General features: G+C 40.7%; 1 protein-coding gene across 6 annotated transcripts in view; it reads left to right on the forward strand.

The window, feature by feature from the left end:
* The window catches only part of TCF12 (transcription factor 12), a 160093-nt gene extending 146477 nt beyond the window's left edge, over nucleotides 1–13616 (forward strand). For 4 of the 6 annotated variants that reach the window (XM_085070720.1, XM_085070721.1, XM_085070723.1 and 1 more), the window contains 5 exons: nucleotides 4067–4181; nucleotides 5000–5171; nucleotides 6435–6667; nucleotides 9802–9955; nucleotides 11320–13616. In XM_085070720.1, coding sequence (XP_084926846.1) covers nucleotides 4067–4181; nucleotides 5000–5171; nucleotides 6435–6667; nucleotides 9802–9944 — 663 coding nt within the window. In that variant the 3' untranslated portion in view covers nucleotides 9945–9955; nucleotides 11320–13616. The remainder of the gene's footprint in view (nucleotides 1–4066; nucleotides 4182–4999; nucleotides 5172–6434; nucleotides 6668–9801; nucleotides 9956–11319) is intronic. The other 2 variants (XM_085070722.1, XM_085070725.1) reach the window with 1 other exon arrangement.
* Nucleotides 13617–17930: the final 4314 nt, after the last annotated feature.

Consider the following 17930-nt stretch of genomic DNA (forward strand, 5'->3'; position numbering starts at 1 on the left):
ATTGGGCTAACATAGTGAGAAATGTCAACATTGATAAGGGTGATTACCTATTTTTGATGTTTTGTTTGACATAGGGTCAAGAAATGTTCATTGGAATTCAGCACTAAATGAAACTTCCTTGTTGAAGGAGGGTGGGATCTTTACACAAAACATTTTTGCTCTTTAAAAAAAAAATAGGAAAAAAATAAATTTAATTTCCCTTGAAGATGATGATCTTGGCAGAAGGAGCTAGGAAATGAGTAATTTAACTCCTTTTTATGTAATTAGTGTAACCAGGCATGGTTTTATTTTAACATTTGCTTAATTTTTGAGCCAGATTTATTTTACAACTCTAGTTGACTTCATTTCCTGCTTGCTCTGAATGGTCTTGTTTTCTTTTTAGCTGGGCTGGCCATTAGACTTATTCAAATAGATTTTTAATATCTCAAACTCATCAAATATTTGCTAACTGGCCTTTGAAGTTGATTTGTATTTTATTTCATGTATTATTGAAAAGTTAAGAAGTAATACTTTTTGTTCTTATTCAAGCTGCTTTTTATTTGTCATTGTAATACAATGGAAAAAGAACAGCCTGAACTGATTAAAAATAAATAAATAAAAGGCCTGGAAACTCAGTTAAGGATGAAACTCAATCCTTAAGTCAGAGAGTTTTTTTCAGGTATAACAGGAGTCTCAGACAATTGGTGATCTCCCTCTTTGTGCCCTGTGCCTGCTCCGCTCTAGAAGCACGAAAGGGCAGTTCAGCAGCTTTGCCAACACCAACCTCTCTGCTCTTGCTCAAACCCTTCCAGAGTTGCTATTGCCCTGCAGAGATTATGCTCCCACTGAACAACTCTGAGCTGTCTAAAGTGTAAAAAATCTCGATTACAAAGCCTTTTTCATTGTCTTAATTGTGGACACCTTGGCTAAAATGGTGTTAATCACCGAAGCCAAATTGACCAGTTAGTAGGGCTTGAAATGTTCAAAGACTCAGACCAAGAGTGGTATTTTTATTTTCCAGCTCTCAAAAGCTTTCATTGCTAAGTGCTCAAAATGAATAAAGTGAGATGCAGAACCAATGTTACCAGGACAGAGATGTCCTTTCCCCACGTGTCACTCTCGGTTCTCCTCCGTGCAGTTGTGTCTCATCACCGCCCATGATTTGTCTAGTTTTTATTTAGTTGCCTAAAATACTTCACTGGCTTTCTGGTTTCAAATCCCAAATGTTACCACTTAAATCAAGCGAAATATGTTCTGCACTTGGGTTTGGGTTTTTTTGGTGGTTTTTTTTGGTTTGTTTTTTTTTTTTTTTTAACTTGCACATATCAGTAGGGCTGCAGATTGTCCTATGGACAAGTCTTTCTTGAACTGCATAAAAATTAGTGCAGTTCACCTGGTAGATAACAACAATGTACAGTCTTGTAACAGGGGTCCCGTTCTGCTCAGCCCGGGGTTACCGAGGGGTAAGTTTTCTGTGATTGCAGTGAATGCAGAGCTGTAGGGTTGGCGTTGTGCGGAGGAGGCAGAGAGGGCAGCGATGCGAACGCGGCGGCACCGAGCGCAGTGTCCGCGCTGCCTGCTCCTCTCAGCAGTGTTCTCCCCGCACCGCTGCGAGCTCCGGCTGGGTGCGGTGTGGTGCAGCCCAGCCTCCCGTTTGGCTCCCATTTTGTGTGCCTGGGGAGCTTCGGGCTTTGCCTGGGAGGGAGGAGGGACCATGGAAACAAGGCTGGATTAGCGCCGGAGAGCATGAATTCACTCCGAGTTTGTTTGCTGTCGAGCTGAAGTGCCGCGAGTCACGGAGGCTGGCGTTGCAGGGGCCGCGGCACAACCCGCGCGGGGCGGCCCGGGCAGCTGTATGGAAATGGCAATGGCAGTGGCAATGGCAATGGCAATGCTCGGCAGCCGCGGCGGCACTGCGAGCCTCGGCACCGGGCACGGCGGGAGCTGCCCGCAGCTCTGCCTCCGGAGCTGGCCCTGGGCGCCAGGAAAGCGCCTGACTGGGAATTGCTTATAAAGAATAGCGATAAAACATGTCGAGAGCTCGTTTGTTCCCAGCGCCGCGGAGCTGATGGCCCCGGACGCCTTTCAGAAGACTTAAAGGAAGCCCGGGGTTGTGCTCCATTGAAATGCAGATGGGGAGAGCCCTTTCTCTATGCCGTGCGGCTCCAGCGAAAGGAGAGCAAACTGAATTTTCTCAACTCGGTGTTTAAGATACTTCAAGCTTTGGTAGTTTGAAGTAGTCGCCGATCAGTTGTGCCTGTACCAGACAAAGCTGTTGGTCTCTGCATGGGATGCAGTGACTTTCAGCAAGTCATTTTGTTTAGGGTTTTTTGTTTGCCAGTTTGGATTTTCTAGTATATCACAGATCTGGGATAAAAATCAGTGTTATGGTCAGTTTTGTAGCCTTTTAGCTCTTAAGATTTCTGTGTAAATCCTGCTAATCTAAATTGTATGCTTTTAATTTGTTCATCTGGGTTTCAAAGGACTGGAACGTGGACTTGAATTCAGTTTTTCTTTCTAATCTGTTCTTTGCCTTTATCAGAACTGATTTGCTAATCTATTGCCTTTAGATTAGCTCTAGATTTGAAAGTTGCCAGGGGTCTGGCAGCTGCTATGTTTGTACACAGCTTTAAGAAATTTTTGCGTTTTTTAAGAAGTAGATTTCGGAACAAACCTGGCCCTTAAACAATTAATAGTCTGTATCTTGAATAAAAGCACCCTCAAGTGTTAGGACTAAGCATGACCAGAAGAATGAAATAAAACACACAACCTGCAAGGCAGAATTAGGGAAAGACTCATTTTTGAAAAGTTCAGAGTGAGAATGAGCTTCATGTTCCAGTTTTAAGGAGTTTTGTCTCTTAGGCTGAAAGACCCAGGCTCAGCTCCTTCTTCCCAGCGAGTTCATGACTCTTGTTGGAGCTGGGCTGACTGTATCCAGAGTAGAACTTCTCACAAACAAAGCCTATTACACGCAGAGGAAGATAAAATATACTTGAAATAGCAACAGATATTCCACAGTATACAAGAGAAGATTTTCTGCAGAACAATGGATACAAATAGCAGCCCGGAATGACCTGATACTAGTTGTGGGTTGTCAGGGAGGGGGGGATCCCCCTTCCTTTTTTTGTTCCTGTGCATTAGCTTACAGGAACAAGTGTATATTAAACAAAGGATAAACTTGCATAAGGGTATTTATCTCTCTCTGGGTAAAACCCATACTAAGACATGAAAGGTAAAAGCTGCATTAATTACTCAAGAGGGATTCAAAGCTCAGCAGTTTACTAGGATTGAAAGATTTATTGAAAAACAGTGGTTCTCATGTGTAACTCCAGGCAATAAACCTATTTAATTAAAGGCTTAATCTTCTAGTTGACATGTTTGCTACTGTTCCAATAAAAAGCTTCATCTGTAGCCAGTTTTTATAACTATACAAATAATAGTAGAATCCCTCGTCTTTGTTCATTTTTTAACTGTTTAATTGTATTATGTTGGTTATATTATAAATATTTAAGGACTTTTGTGTCTTTAGGAATCAAAAGCTTTAAATGGTCTGTGTTCCAAATTATTTAAATACAGGCAGTGTATCTTTACCTCTTTTTTCTCAGACAAATATTTTTTTATAGAAGTTGATGACAGTATTCTGTATTGAGCAGCAGTTTCTTAACCAATTGCCTCTTCAGGTTAGGTATGCACACTCATAGCTGTCTCATATAAGTATCATTAATTCAAGTTTATGCAAAATTAGAATTTTTCAAGACTCTTCATCTCAGTGCTTGCTTCTCAGAAATCTAATCATGATGTATTATGAAGGAACAGATCAGAAAATAGGTGGTAAGAATAGTTAGATACCAGGATTATTTTATTCCAAATAGTGTTGGTCACTGCTTGAGACACTGTGCAGTCCAGTAAGGTGTAATCAGGTGTTTTAGTGTAACAGCATCTATCAACTAAATCTTTTCTTTACTCACTAAGAATTTTAACTCGGGTTTCTAATCCAGCAGATACTTTCAGTGTTTTAAACTTCTGTTTTTGGACTGTTTCTTTGAATCACATCTTTAATAGAAGTCTTTGCTTTGCCTTGCTTTAGGTTGGGACTCACCGGGAGGAAGGTGTCAGCCTCAACAGCAACCATTCAGTTCTTCCCAGTACAGTTTCTGCTCAGAGCACAGAACTAAATCATAAAACACAAGACAGCTACAGAGGTAACTTTCCAGGATTAAATGCTGGACAGAGTCTGCAGTAGTTCAGAGCCAGTGAGGCTGTAGATCTTGGTAAAATGGCAGCAGTGCAAGGGATAGGGGCATAGATCACGTTGAAAATAAAAATTAATAACAAATCCTATATACCACCACTGTTAGGGACTCCTGCAACAATTTTGAGGGCATCCCTGTCTCAGAATTTTCCCAGTGTAGTTTCAAGAGAAGGCTGCATTACAGACATGTCCCTCCAGCTTGAGGGGCCATGATCCACTTGCAGAGCTGCAGCCATTTCCCAATCGGCCAGGAGGGCTGTGTAGTGGGCTGAGCCCCGAGTTCAGCCCAGCCAATGGAAGGAGGTCATTCCACACCAGTGTTTACAGTTCCTTCCATTTTTAGCTAAAGAAGTAAACTGCAGAAAACACAAGTCAGCTCCTCTATTAGCAGGCTAGCACCATTTAGGGGTGTTGCACGTTCAGCCTAAACCCAAGCCTTGATGTCAGTGCAGTTCTGCCCTTAAATTTGCAGCCCAGACATCAGGTGCAAATTTCCTTACTTCACTCAATGTCCTTTTGTCTTCAACAGTGTTTTCCTTAGACTAAGCTGTTACCAATCAAGCTGCTCTGTGAGTTGTGATTGCTTTATAACTGATGACACATGTGCAAGTTACAGCAGTGTTACCAAGATCTTTCGTTTCTGTTAGCTCTTCCTGTTGTCTCCCCAGACTCGTGCTCAGCTCTGGCCCCTCACTGCCATTATCTGCTCGAGGTTCTATGCAATGTTTCAGTGCTCTGACACTCACCCTACTCTCTGGTTGCTTGCAGCACTGTCAGGTGGCTTACAGAGCCAGTCTGTGGCTATAGGTCCAACAGAAATCAAGTCTGAACATAAGGAGAAGGATGAAAATATTCATGAACCCCCCTCATCAGATGACATGAAATCAGATGATGAGTCCTCCCAGAAGGATATCAAGGTCTCATCCAGAGGCAGAACAAGGTGCGTTGCTGACATGACCTGGAGAATCTGTGCTTGCATGATGCTCCATAGCGTGTTATCCTTACGTTTGATCAATTTATTGTAAGGCTTTTGTGTTACTGCACTGCATACACCAATAAGCAGCTGATGGAGAGAAAAAGTTGATGGTGTCTCTATATATTTAAATACAAGGTAGAGGACTTGCTGGGAAAATCACCTGACAAGTGTGCATTCCCTTACACTAGTGCCGTGCCTGATGTCTGCCTGTACATGTAAGCAGCAAAAGTCAGAGGGCCCTGCCCAGCATAGAGGATGGGACAATTTAGAAATTTGTGGTACTTTGTGCCTGGGCCAGGGCTGTGCTTCTAGATATGAGTTTGTGGCGGTGGAGATCTCCAGCTCCTGCCCTGGAGGCTGAGGTGAACAGCATGGCTAAATATCCTCCTCAAACACTTTGTCCTCTCCCAAGCCACAGACACAAAACCTGGAGCTGACACTGGGTAAAATGTTTCTGGATCTGCCTGGTAGGCCTGACTCAAGTGTTGAAATTTGAGGTAACAGGAAACAATCAGAATTTTGCAACCACAGGCAGCAGGGTCTGTATCAACATGTGTGTTTAATGGCATTTTAGTTGTGTTAATTTTAGTAGAACAGAGCTTTTGCACAGTTTTAGACTAAATTGGATGATCATGTATTAAAAAAGGCTGTGCAAGTTGATATCATTTGAGGCAGTTCAAGAATTCTAAATATAACTGTTTAGCTCTACACTGAGTAGTAGAAAAAAAATAGTTTTAAAATTGGCCAGTGTGGTCTTTAACAAAAGTAAAACTTCTAAATAAGCACATGAAATTAAAAATTCCTTGAGTATATTTTTATATAAGCTGATGTATCAGAAAATAGCAAAAACTTTGTTGAAAATTATTTATTCTTTACCTGACAAGGTGGTTAGGATGCCTCTTTAACTGCTTTGGCTCCATCATCTGCTTCAAGTAGCAGTGTGTTGCCACTACTTTTCCTTGAGATGTTTACTTACTCTAGACAGTATTCTTCAGGCAGAAGCCAGTCAACATTGATTTTCAGGGAAAGGCAGGAACAACAAGAATTTCCTTGAAAACTTCAGCATCGATACCAAATGCTTTCTTAGTTATCCAAGTATACTTCAATATAAAATGGATTAAGTGGAAAGTTTAATTTCATCAGCTGAAAATTTGGAGATAGCACCAGGATCACTTGTTTGAAATACCAGTGATATTTCAATTTACTGTTATGTTTGTTTTCTTGCAGCAGTACTAATGAAGATGAGGACTTAAACCCAGAGCAGAAAATAGAGAGAGAAAAGGAGAGAAGAATGGCAAATAACGCTCGAGAGCGTTTGCGTGTGCGAGACATCAACGAGGCGTTCAAGGAGCTCGGCCGCATGTGCCAGCTGCACCTGAAGAGTGAGAAGCCGCAGACAAAGCTGCTGATCCTCCACCAGGCTGTGGCAGTGATCCTCAGCCTGGAGCAGCAAGTGAGAGGTCAGTAGCCTTGGGGGGCTGGGACAGGGCCTGGGCAGCTTTGGCCAAGGAGCACTGTGGGTCTCCTGAAACCTGCACGAGATGCATGAGCTACAGAAAGTGTGTTTGCTGCTCTGTCATGATGCTGAACCTCTTTAGAAAAAGCAAAGAGTTCGGGTTTTTTTAAAAAAGGGAAAGGAGTGGGTATAAGGTTTACACTTTAAACTTTCTTTTTCCTTTTCAATTAGTCATCTCTTCACCTAAGTTTTCATGGTAAATTCATTAATTAAAATGTTGACACATCTTGCTTTAAATTATAACAAGCACTTGTTTAGTAGTAGAAAAGCTTTAGCAACAATAACAGATCTGTTTTAAGATAAACTCCACATAATTGAGATTTTAAAATTCAGTGAATTTATTTGCATTTACTTTGGGTTTTGCATTAAACATGTATTGGGGAAGGAGGAAACTTGCTTCTACTTTAATTGAATCAGAGCTGGGTTTGCATGAATCTTCTTTCCCTGATTCCTTTGAATTTGTCCAAGAAAGAAACAATAGGCCTGATGGGAGGTGCAGAAGGAAAACTTTGTGCATTCACTCTCATGAGGAGAGATGATTTTAGGAATCATGTTTGGTTCTTCAGCTGTTCTGTTCTTGTGAGTTGGTGAAGACACAGCTGACTTTTAATCTCCCTTTATGCTTCTGTCAAAGCCATTTTGAAGTTCTGGGACACCTTGCTGAGTTGGCACTCAAACTGGATGGTGGCTGTGAGTCCCTTCCAAAGGAAATATTCTCGTTCTGTGGAGGGGGCACTTCCTGGATGAGTGTCATGTTTTGCTGTTTGGGACTCACTAACATCCATCTTCCTTAGTGTCTCACTAATGGAAGTGCAGCAAGTGACTGGAAAAGTCTGAGATATGGATATGTCAGTGGTTGTATTTGCTCAGTGCACTGCACCTTTGAATCACTGATGTCACTGAGTGATAACAACGTTTTAGTTGTGTGTACCTCATTTTTACTTCTTTTTCTCATTTGTTGCTTGCATTTTGCACAGAAGATCCAAGCAGCAGTTAGAAGTTCATTGAAAGTGACAAATAACTAAACACAAATGTATGTACTTCGTGCAGTAAGGACAATATGCTGTGTTTTCGGGTGTTTTTACTGAGCCCGTTGTCAGTAAAGAAACACTGTTTCCAGCCAGAGCTTTTCCAAGGCACAAAGCAACTGTGCTGCAGATGAGACAGCAGCTGGGGCCGTTGTAAAACCCAGTTTAGCATCTCTGAGACTTAGATCTTGGGCACTGTTTTGGTCTGAAAATGCTTGCCACAGTCTAGAAGATAAGGTTGAATATCATGAAGTCACAGGGACATTAATCAAGCATGGGTTTTGATATAAGCATCAAGTCCATCCTCCTGCTCTCACAGATTCTGTAATTCACAGAATGCTCCATGTTAACAAAAATCACTTCTGCCTTGGTCAGAGAACTTCCAACCCTTGTATGTGTGGTAGAAATCTCTTTTCTGAATGTACCAAGAGCTAAACTAGACCCACTGAACAGGCAGTGTAAATGGAGAGCTTTCCCTTGCTCACGTTGCTGTCTCACTGTGGGCTCTGTGTGTCCAAGGCAGCGATGGGAAGCACAAGGGGCCTTCTGGAGAGAGGCTCTGGCTCCCTCTTGTCCTGCCCATCTCCCTCTGCACCTGTGAGTGAGTGACCAGAGCTTTGTGTGACACCCACGGGAGCTTGCACAGTGCATTATATAATTGCATAAACAATTTCCTCTCTCTGCTGGTAATGAAGCTTCTCATTTTGTGATTGGTGCTATTCAAAATGAACCATTTCAGATTTAAGCTCTTAGTGTAGGCCAGGGGTTTTATCTCCATTTCCTAAATCACTGTAAATTAACTTCCTTTCAAAGTTTCCATGTAATTAAATCTTTAAAACTTCAAGGCAAGCCACAGCTAGACAAAGAAAACTGTGATTAAGAAAAGTTAGCAGGTTTTTTTTTTTCCAGTAGACTGTTTAGGAGTGCTCATCCTTAAGGAAATGCAGTAGGAGGCTGTTGATAATGACTTTGGTGACAGCAGAACTATCAAGTCCATCCAAAATAGTCTCTGTCAGATGAGCTAAAATGCACTGGGGTCAGTAAACTGCAATTACTAGAGGGGTGCCTGTGCAGTGCAAGAGAAGGGCTTGTGCTGTCTGTTCAGTTTTGGCAGACTACTTGCAGTTATAATTGTATCTGCCATCTCCAACTGCAAAACAGAATTCACTGACAGCTAGAAAATACCTTAAAATGTTGATTAAATTCAACAGTGAAATATATTACATGTTTTTTGTGTGTCTTTTGGGCCACTGTGATTTACATCTTCTATATTTTGACTCATGAAAAGCCATTTTCAAGAACAGAAACAGTTGACTTTCAGAAACTGTCATTATTTGAAAATGAGATCCAAATCTACATCTATTGAAGCTAAGTGGGGAAGTGGAAACATACTGATGAAAATACCTTGATAGCTGGTCCACAGCTGGTTATCATAAAGTACTGACTTTAATGTGAGAGGAAGTAGGGTTTGGAAAAGAAATAATGATCCTGCTGTGACTGTCATCAGAGTCTTTTGATTTAACTGAGATGGGCACAAGGTGATTTCACAGATCCAGGCTGATGAGAACTATCCATTTAGGGTGTGCTGCCTCTCCTGCCCTCTCAGCTGGCTAATACTTACTGAGAAGAAGGAAGCAGCAACATTACTAAAACCAGTGTGATGTCAGCGAGGTTGATAAGACTTCAGCCTACAAACAAAATGCATAAATCTCCATTTTATTATAAATTACAGACAGTTCTCATTTTGCACTTCAGTGTCTTATGGTGATAAAAAGTGCTTTTTAAAAGTTTCTGTAAGTGTATGTAGGCTGCTGAAAGGGTTTGGCTTTGGCTTTTTGGCCTGTTTTTTTTTAAGTACCAATTTAGGAGCTGTCTGTCAGGACTTTCAGTAGTGAGTGTCTGCAGCTTCGGACACCTGCAGGTGACCACAGGGGTGTCAGCAGCTGAGGAGGGAAGCTGCAGAGCTATTTTTACTCCAGGGTTAATGTATCAATATTGCCTGTGCTGTCAGCACATGGGATGTTAAGAACTCTTGATTTTTCTGTTACAGAACGAAACCTAAACCCTAAAGCAGCCTGCCTTAAGAGAAGGGAAGAAGAAAAAGTTTCTGCCGTATCGGCAGAGCCGCCAACACCACACCCAGGAAGCCACCCTGGCCTGAGTGAAACTACCAACCCTATGGGTCATATGTGAACACCAGCCAGGTACGTCAGGGGGTGGCTCTCGTTTGCCCTGTGGTGGCTGAAGTGGGGCAGACACCTGGATAGGGTGGGCTTTGGTTCCTGAGCTGCCAGCAGCACCAAACTTGTCTGTGCTTTCACATCTCTGAGCAGAAGCAGAAGGCTGCAGATTTGTTTGGGTTTATAATAAAACCCCAAGAAATTGTCATCAAAGTCTCCTTATTTCCATGCCTTGTTGCCAATGGCTACATCTCTTGGCTCAGGTGGCTTTCTTGGCATGACATCAGAGGAACAGTGAACAGCTTGCTAGATAAGCCAAGCTTAACAGAGATGAATTATACATCTTTAAATGGTCTAAATATCACATTAGTTCATTTAAAAATCCATGTATTGTTTCCCAGTGCTGATACAGAGTTTCAGGGACTCCTCATCCCAGAGAGATTTGCTCTCTGGCTCAAGGCCAATCATTCTAACTCCTCTCATTTGCCCAGCAGAGACTGGGAACTGTCTTAAATCACAATCTGTATTGGTGAAGATAGTTAAAATTTAAAAGGAATGTTTTCAGCTTTGCAAGGTAGTCCAGTATGTAACATCTCATTTTAACATGCTGATGGGGAGACCCTACAGGAATATCACTCTTTTGGGTTTATTCATGTTGTTGGTTGGTTTCTAAATAGTTGGGAAACCTTGATTTTTTTAAAAAAATTGAGTATTGTAGTAGAGCTGTTGCCACTTCCAAAAAGAATAAAAAACTGGGTTCAGTGCCTGTGTTTTAATCCAGGACTTTACTAAATTTTATGTTTTGGGAGGCTTTTTGTTGTTGTATGTATTGAGCTTTTCAATGCTTTGAATTTCTTCAATTTGTTTTATTTCATACCAGGGCAATAAGCTACTTTGGAATTGTCAGAAAATTTTTGATTTATAGCAAACTTAGTCTGTTCTTGCCATATAAAGAACCACTTTCAAAAGTTTGGTATCTGCTTTTTTAATAGCAGTAACTTTGTGGGTTGACTGAAGTGTGATGTTGACAGAAAAAGCTGTACAGAACATGGCAATGTACCTTCAGGAGGGAGTGAACTTGGTACTGTCTCGTTCTTGGAGTTAATTCAGACACAACATGAAAGTCTGAGATGTGCATATTATTCTTTCTCCCATATCCACAGAGGCCAAACAGAAGGTTCTTTAGAGTCATCTGTTCCATATATCATGTTCAATATGGATATCTCTGGAAAGGGGGATTTCAGAATCTCTTAATGTGATTTTCTTTTGCACCTGAATGACTGAAAATGCCACCAAATCCAGTTTACATTAGGTCTCTAGTGTTGATACTAAGCTTTTTAATGATTCTTTTCCTAATAACATCTTTCTTCTCGTAAATTTCTTTCTAGAATTCCAGAATTATTGGTAGGATACACAGAAGGTGACCTTTCTTCACAAGGACACAGACAACTAACATTAAATGAAGACACAAACCTGACAGGAGAAAACACTTGAAGCAAGAAACCCAAATGCAATCTTATGATCAAAGCTACTGGTCAACACCTGCATCAGGAGTGAAGATACAAGATCTTCAGACAGAATTTCAGCCCATGAGATACTCTGAACATATCATTCTGTTGCAAGCAGTGTGTCGCTTCTGCACAATCAGAGACTGTTGTGATCTCTCCACTCATTGTGGAAGTTGCCTTGTGCCTAAACTGAATTGACAAATGCATTGTAACTACAAATTTTATTTATTGTTATGGAACTGTAAAGGTCTACATATAAAGGGAAAAGTTAACATGTTAAAAGCTGATAAAATTTCAGCTGAATGCCAGCATTTACTAAAGCTGTTCACATTCAGAGAACAAAGCAGTGACAACCGTCGACCCGTAGCATTCCCAGCATACCTATTAGTGTCTTAAAAAAGGAAGGGAAAAGTCTTTTGTTGTCCTTTCCTCTCCTTTTGCCATATGACTAGTGTTTTCCATGCAATAGGAAACTATTCCTTGGTATAGCTTTTTTTTATGTTATTTTTGATCTCTGGTAATCTGAACAGTTATGGTCACAGTTCCCCTTCCATACTGAGCTCTGTGCCTCAAGCCACTCAGAGGCCTCATGAAGGCTGCAGGCTGGAGCAACACTGTGACCATAACATTTCTTGGATTTAAAAAGTGATTTTTATTTTCCCTCAGACTTTCCTCAAACATTTTTTTTTTTCTAATTATAAACAAAACCTTTTTAGGCTTCTAGGCTTCATAGTAAAGCTTGTAACGTGAAGTGTAAATTGGGTGGGGAGAATCTACTTTGTTAGAGTTGCTTTGTTTTCCGAGCAGTAAGTACTACATATAGTACATGTAAAGTGTTAGCTGTATGTAAGCACAAAATGCATTAAAATACAAAGGAGATTTTTTTTTCAGGCTGTAACTTTGGTGAATAGTAAAATCCTAAATTCACCGTGGCAGGTAGTGTGATGATATAACCACCAGCAAGGTGGGCTTATTACGTAATGGAATCTTAAGAGCAATGGTCACCAGTTTTTCCTTCCTGTACACGTTAATTATCATGTCATGTTGTATGGCTTGTCAGTGGAGAAAAAATAGTGTGAATCAAATGCAAATTCCCTCGTCCCAAGCCATATTAGCATTAAACCTTTAAATGTTTCTCCACCAGAACAGTGTCCATAAGTATTCCTTTGTCACAGATGTGTTGAAATGGTTAAAATCCCTTTGAACTTCCATGGAAACTGTCTTCCACTGCAATGACCATGGGAGGAAATTTCCTAAGCCAAGGTTGTCTGAGCTATTGTTTATATAGAGCATCTTTCATCACTGGCAATTGGTTCACACACAAAACAGGAACAAAACTATAATTTTTATGAAGTCATTTAATTTGAAAGAACAAAAGATGGATTGATAAAATAAACTAATGAATTTAAGCTTATGTTTTGGATGGTTCCTAACAAAACAGTTTGTGGAATTAGTGGACTCATTTCTATTACTTTAATTTGCATATATCATCAAATAACACCTGATTATATCTGTGGCCTTGTTCTTCATTTCAGTGTTTATCAGCTAAACGGAATTTGTTGCTTATGACGTGTGAAAGTGATCACGTGCCACTGCCTGGCCTTTTTCCTTCTAAGCTTGTTGTCTTTTTGGCTATATTAGACTTTGCAGTATGCCCAGAAGCTTTCCTTCATAAAATAGAAAGAAAAAAACATTTGGCTTATTTTTCACTGTAGCTAGTCTTTTATACAATAATCTTGTAAGAAAATTTCTTGAATTCTAAATATTACTCTTTCTAGATTTTTGAAATCAAAAAAAGTTTTCAGTAAAAAGTTTCTTACTTTATTTTACTATATTAGGTAGTAAAAATGTAGGGTTATTTACCATAACCTGTTCATTAATATCAGAAATTTACAATAGCATTGTAAGACCATAGTAGGGTTCTAGCATACCGTGTAGTACCTATGGAGTATTGTAAGAGCTAATTGTCCGAGATGAATTGCTTCTCATCTTGTTCTCCAGTTTCCATTGTTGGTTTATTGCAGATTTGTACCCTGTGTCAAATTTCAAGGTATTGCTGATAAACCTTTCCAACCAGCAGCAAGAAGTTCAAAAAATTTCTGTCAATGTAACAGAAAACACTATGTATATAACATTTATGTAGCAATAAATGTGCCATCTTTTTTTAACATGGTAAATCAGCGAGTTTTTTAAATTTCTCTCTCCTCATAGGCAATGTGTTGCTTGAAAAACAGTAGCAAAACTCTTCTGCCTTTATCAGAACAAAGCCTGACACACATTCTCAAGGAGCAGCTCATGCTGCAGGCAAAAGAATTGTTGCTCCTCTCTGTGAAGCCAGGCCAGAAATGCCCAGTGCCTGAGGAGCAGCAGTGCCTGAGGAGCAGCAGCCTGAGCTGCATTTGCTGCTGCACAGAGGAGACAAGAGATTGCACAGGCAAACAGCAAAGCAGGAGCAGCTGATCCCATAGGCAGGCCTCCTCCTTTGCCTGTCCTCAAGACAGGTTGCTTAGATCTGAGCCCGTTTGTACAGGGAAGTTCAGTGCCAAGTTACTTCTGAACTGATTGATGCATCTGCGTAGATTTTGTGGAAATACAGAGGCGGAAAGTCTGTAGTAGAAGCCCATCAAAGGCAAAAGCAGGTAGAGCTACTCTGTCTATGTGCAGTGCTGATGTTTGAATGTGGTGTGTCAGTACAGCTGCTGTGCTCGGCACTGCAGCCTCCTGAGTCTGTCCTTGGTAACCTTAGAAACTTCCCTGCTGCCGCTGAGATGCAGTGCCCTGGGCAGGGATTGCCAGCAGCACACCCAGGCACATGTTCATTAGAGCAGCACTTCTACCTGAGACACCTCTCTGATGTGCTCTGGCCAAAAGGGGAGCTCAAACTCAGCCACGTCAGGCTGCCTTTTAGAATGGCTTTAGCAGCAAGCAGAGAGAGATGCCCAGTGCTTTCCCCAGCATACGTTCCCAATTTGAGCTTTACTCCAGTAATAATTCTAAATCCAGCCTTTGAACATCCATCAATACCCCTTTATCCTTTTCTGAATCAGACTTACAAGTTTGTCACCTCTTTCAGAGCGAGTAAAAATGACCATTTGCCCACCATAATCTTTCTTTTACACAGTTCTGCTGTCCTGTTTGCATATACTTTCTGATCACAAGTCCTTCATCTTTTTTTTCCGTGTTGCCTTAATTTTTTTTTCCATTTGATCTTCGTGTGTGTGTGTGTATGTGTGTAAGAGATGCATGCTGGGATACCTTTATTAAATACACTTCTAAACTAGTATTTGGAATATTGTAGAAAAGCTCTGCTGTATATCTAAAGCATTGGAAAAGTCTTAAAATGGATGTTATACTTTTTTTCTCCAGCTACTGAGTAGTTACTCCTAAAAGGATTCTGGATTCTTCATTGATTAACATTTCCCCAAGAATTAAACATTTTCCCCCTAGCATCTGGAAATCGCGGCAGACCAAAAGTAAACGGAACCATCTGTAGGAGACAACCGAGATAGTGGGTGGTAAACTTTGCTGTTTGTTTGTAACACCAATACCTTCTGCATCCTAATACCCCTCGCCTCTGGACACTAAAATGTCCTGTGAAAGGAAGAAGCTTTAAAGCCTGGCAGTGTATCAAGAGTAGAGCTCCAGCAGGCCCAGCAAGGATGAAGGAGCAGGCTGGCACCTTGCTGCTCTGCACACAGCTGTGGCTGCCCTGCTCCCTGTGCCCTGCTCTCGATGCCCTGCTCCTTGCTCCCAGTGCCCTGCTCCCTGCTCCCGATGCCCTGCTCCCAGTGCCCTGCTCTCTGCTCCCGGGGCACCACTAGCCCGGGGGGGAGGGAGCAGTGTCCCTGGGGAAAGGCAGGCCCAGCTCCTGCCTTCCTGCTGCTTACCTGCCCAGTGCAAGGAGGTGAAATCTCCCAGGCTGTGGGAGAATGGTGCTAATGGGAGACTGCTCCAGCCCTTTCTGCTCTTCCCTTCAGGTCCGTGCTGCCACGGAGCAGATAAGTCAGGTGCCATTTGGGGGTTGTTTTGTACTGTTTAACCTTCATTTGTTTTACTGAGGTTAATCCCTCTGTCAACCTGGGTGCCTTGGCAAAACAGGGAGTTTATTTCCTGGTTAAGATACAAATACACTGCTCTGCTGCTACCACAAGCACTGCGTGTGCATGTTCAGTACTTCAGCTGCTTCAGCTGCTGACTGCAGTCACCTCGGGTTGTTTGTATCAGTCAGAAACTGTCCAGACCAGGCTCTGAAACTGCAAATTGTCTGGGCTGTAAACAGAATCCCTTTCAATGCTCTCCTAATCCTGACTTTTAAAATGTTTTGATGCAATTAAAAACATCTGTTAAATAGAACCTGATTAAAAAAAAAAAGTCTTACACAAAATTATACCAGCTGAGATAAAAATCTTTCTCAAAATATTGGCCATAACTAATCCTGGAGGGCAGATCTGTTAGAAAGTGGCTGAGCTAAATACTTGGAATTCTGGTTATTTCAGGTGAACAAGAGAAACAGGAATACCAAGGCTGTTTCATTTTCAAGAAAGATCTGCAGTAGTTTTAATAGTATCACCTAAACATAGGGAGACAAAAGGAGTTAAATGTAAACTATATCGCTCAGAGCAGTAAGTGCTGCCAACTGTGATTGAACAGATGAGAAAATAACTTACAATAAAACTCAAAATTCAGTCTGTGTTAGATGTAGAACCCTGCTAGTCCTGGACTTTAGAAAAGCATAAGAAATGCTGATCCTAGCTGGAGTGATTTCTTTCCATCAAAGCGCTGAATAACATACCAGGTTTTATTTATTTTGGAAAATTTTACATTTCAGCTCTTTAAAAAAAAATTCCAGGAGGAAATTATTCAAAGTAAATGGAATCAAACTCCTATACAAATGTCTTGATAACTTAGTAATGTAGATTTTTGCCTCTACTTTATTTTTATGCTGACACTTTTTCACTGTATATTAATGCCAAAGGAAGATTTGAAAATGCCAGAAAAGGCTGATTTACCAGTTTGCTGGATTACTTTTTTATATACAAGTAAATTAAGTGGTTCCTTATGCTCATGGAAGTTCTGACACACAATGTTGCATTAAATGCACAATCTCTCAATCCACGATGTAGAAAGGAAAAAAGAAATACTTGTGATGGTCCAATACAATTAAAGAAAATTCACGTAGTTGAATGAGTGGGTATCAATTATAAAAATAAATTTTCCAAACTTGAAGTTATATACTCATCTGTAGAATGAAATGTCTGAGGAGCAGAGTTATGGCTCTGCATTTTACTTCCCAGCACCATTAAAAGAGCAGAGATGATCAGAAGCATTAGTTCATCACAGAAGCAGAATTAATCACCAGCCCTAGTTGTGTGTTTGCTGGAAGACACCAGATAGCCAATTGTTTGCAGCACAGCCACATGAGGTGCTCCTGACTACTCCTAAATGACTTTGACTGCTGAAATAACTGCTTTCACAACCAGGTGAGTTCTTTAGGACATTTGTGGGCTAAATACTTCATCAGCTTTATCCACTCAGTCTAGAACCTGGGTGTGCTAGAATGAGAATCCACTTCTCAAAATACTGAATAGCCACTCTGTGGAAGAGAAATCTCCTGGGTGTAAATATGAAATGAGAAGGTAAAGGAAAGTTTTAGATCATGTTTTGAATATTCAGTTCACACCTGCAAAAGCTAAAGAGAGTATCACAGTATTTCCTTTTCAAGGTGACAAAGAAAGTAAGTGTTGTAGATGCACCTCCCATTCTGTTTGTCAGTACCTAGCAGGAGAGAGCTCCCATCTGAGCTTATCTTCTGTGTGCTACAAAGACACAAATGCTAATGCATCTGATTATGAATATAACAGTTAAAGTTCATTAATCCCTAACACTACCTGACTAATTAAGATAAATGCATGCAATATTGGTTTTAAGTCGATGGACTCTGCTTCCAGTTTACCCGTTTAAATGGGTAACATTTAATTAAATGTACATTTAATTTGTTTATGTGTCTAATTAATAGCTGAAAGTGTAATTAAACATAAAGCTTTTAAAATGCTTATTCCTTTTCTAGCACACAAGAATAGTAAATGTGAGCATCATAAAATGCAAGTACAACAGAGGGCAAGAACACTAAAAATTAAAAGAAAAAATGTAACAGCCTACAGAATCTGAAGGTAGTAACCCAATATAAATTAGTGTCTGTCATTATCTGTAGCCAGCTGTTCATCATTATCCTGTTATACAGAAGTAGAACAAATGTGTCAATAAAGCGCTCATTATAAGGTGTTTTGGATATAAATGAAGATTCTGCATTTACAGGAGTATCAGGGAAAAGAGTGTGAATGACACCAAAATTGACACATGTCAGGCTTTGCCATCTGTTTTTTTTTGGTGTGGCTGTTTTGCCTCTCTGGGATAACTGATGAAAAATAACCACCCACAGGTTAATTCCCATATTTCTGTACCCTGCGACTTTTCAGCTGGAAGGCTCTGGG

The sequence above is a fragment of the Lichenostomus cassidix genome, chromosome 10, assembly GCF_008360975.1.
Source record: "Lichenostomus cassidix isolate B80296 chromosome 10, HeHo_3.0, whole genome shotgun sequence".
Lineage (NCBI taxonomy): Eukaryota > Metazoa > Chordata > Aves > Passeriformes > Meliphagidae > Lichenostomus > Lichenostomus cassidix.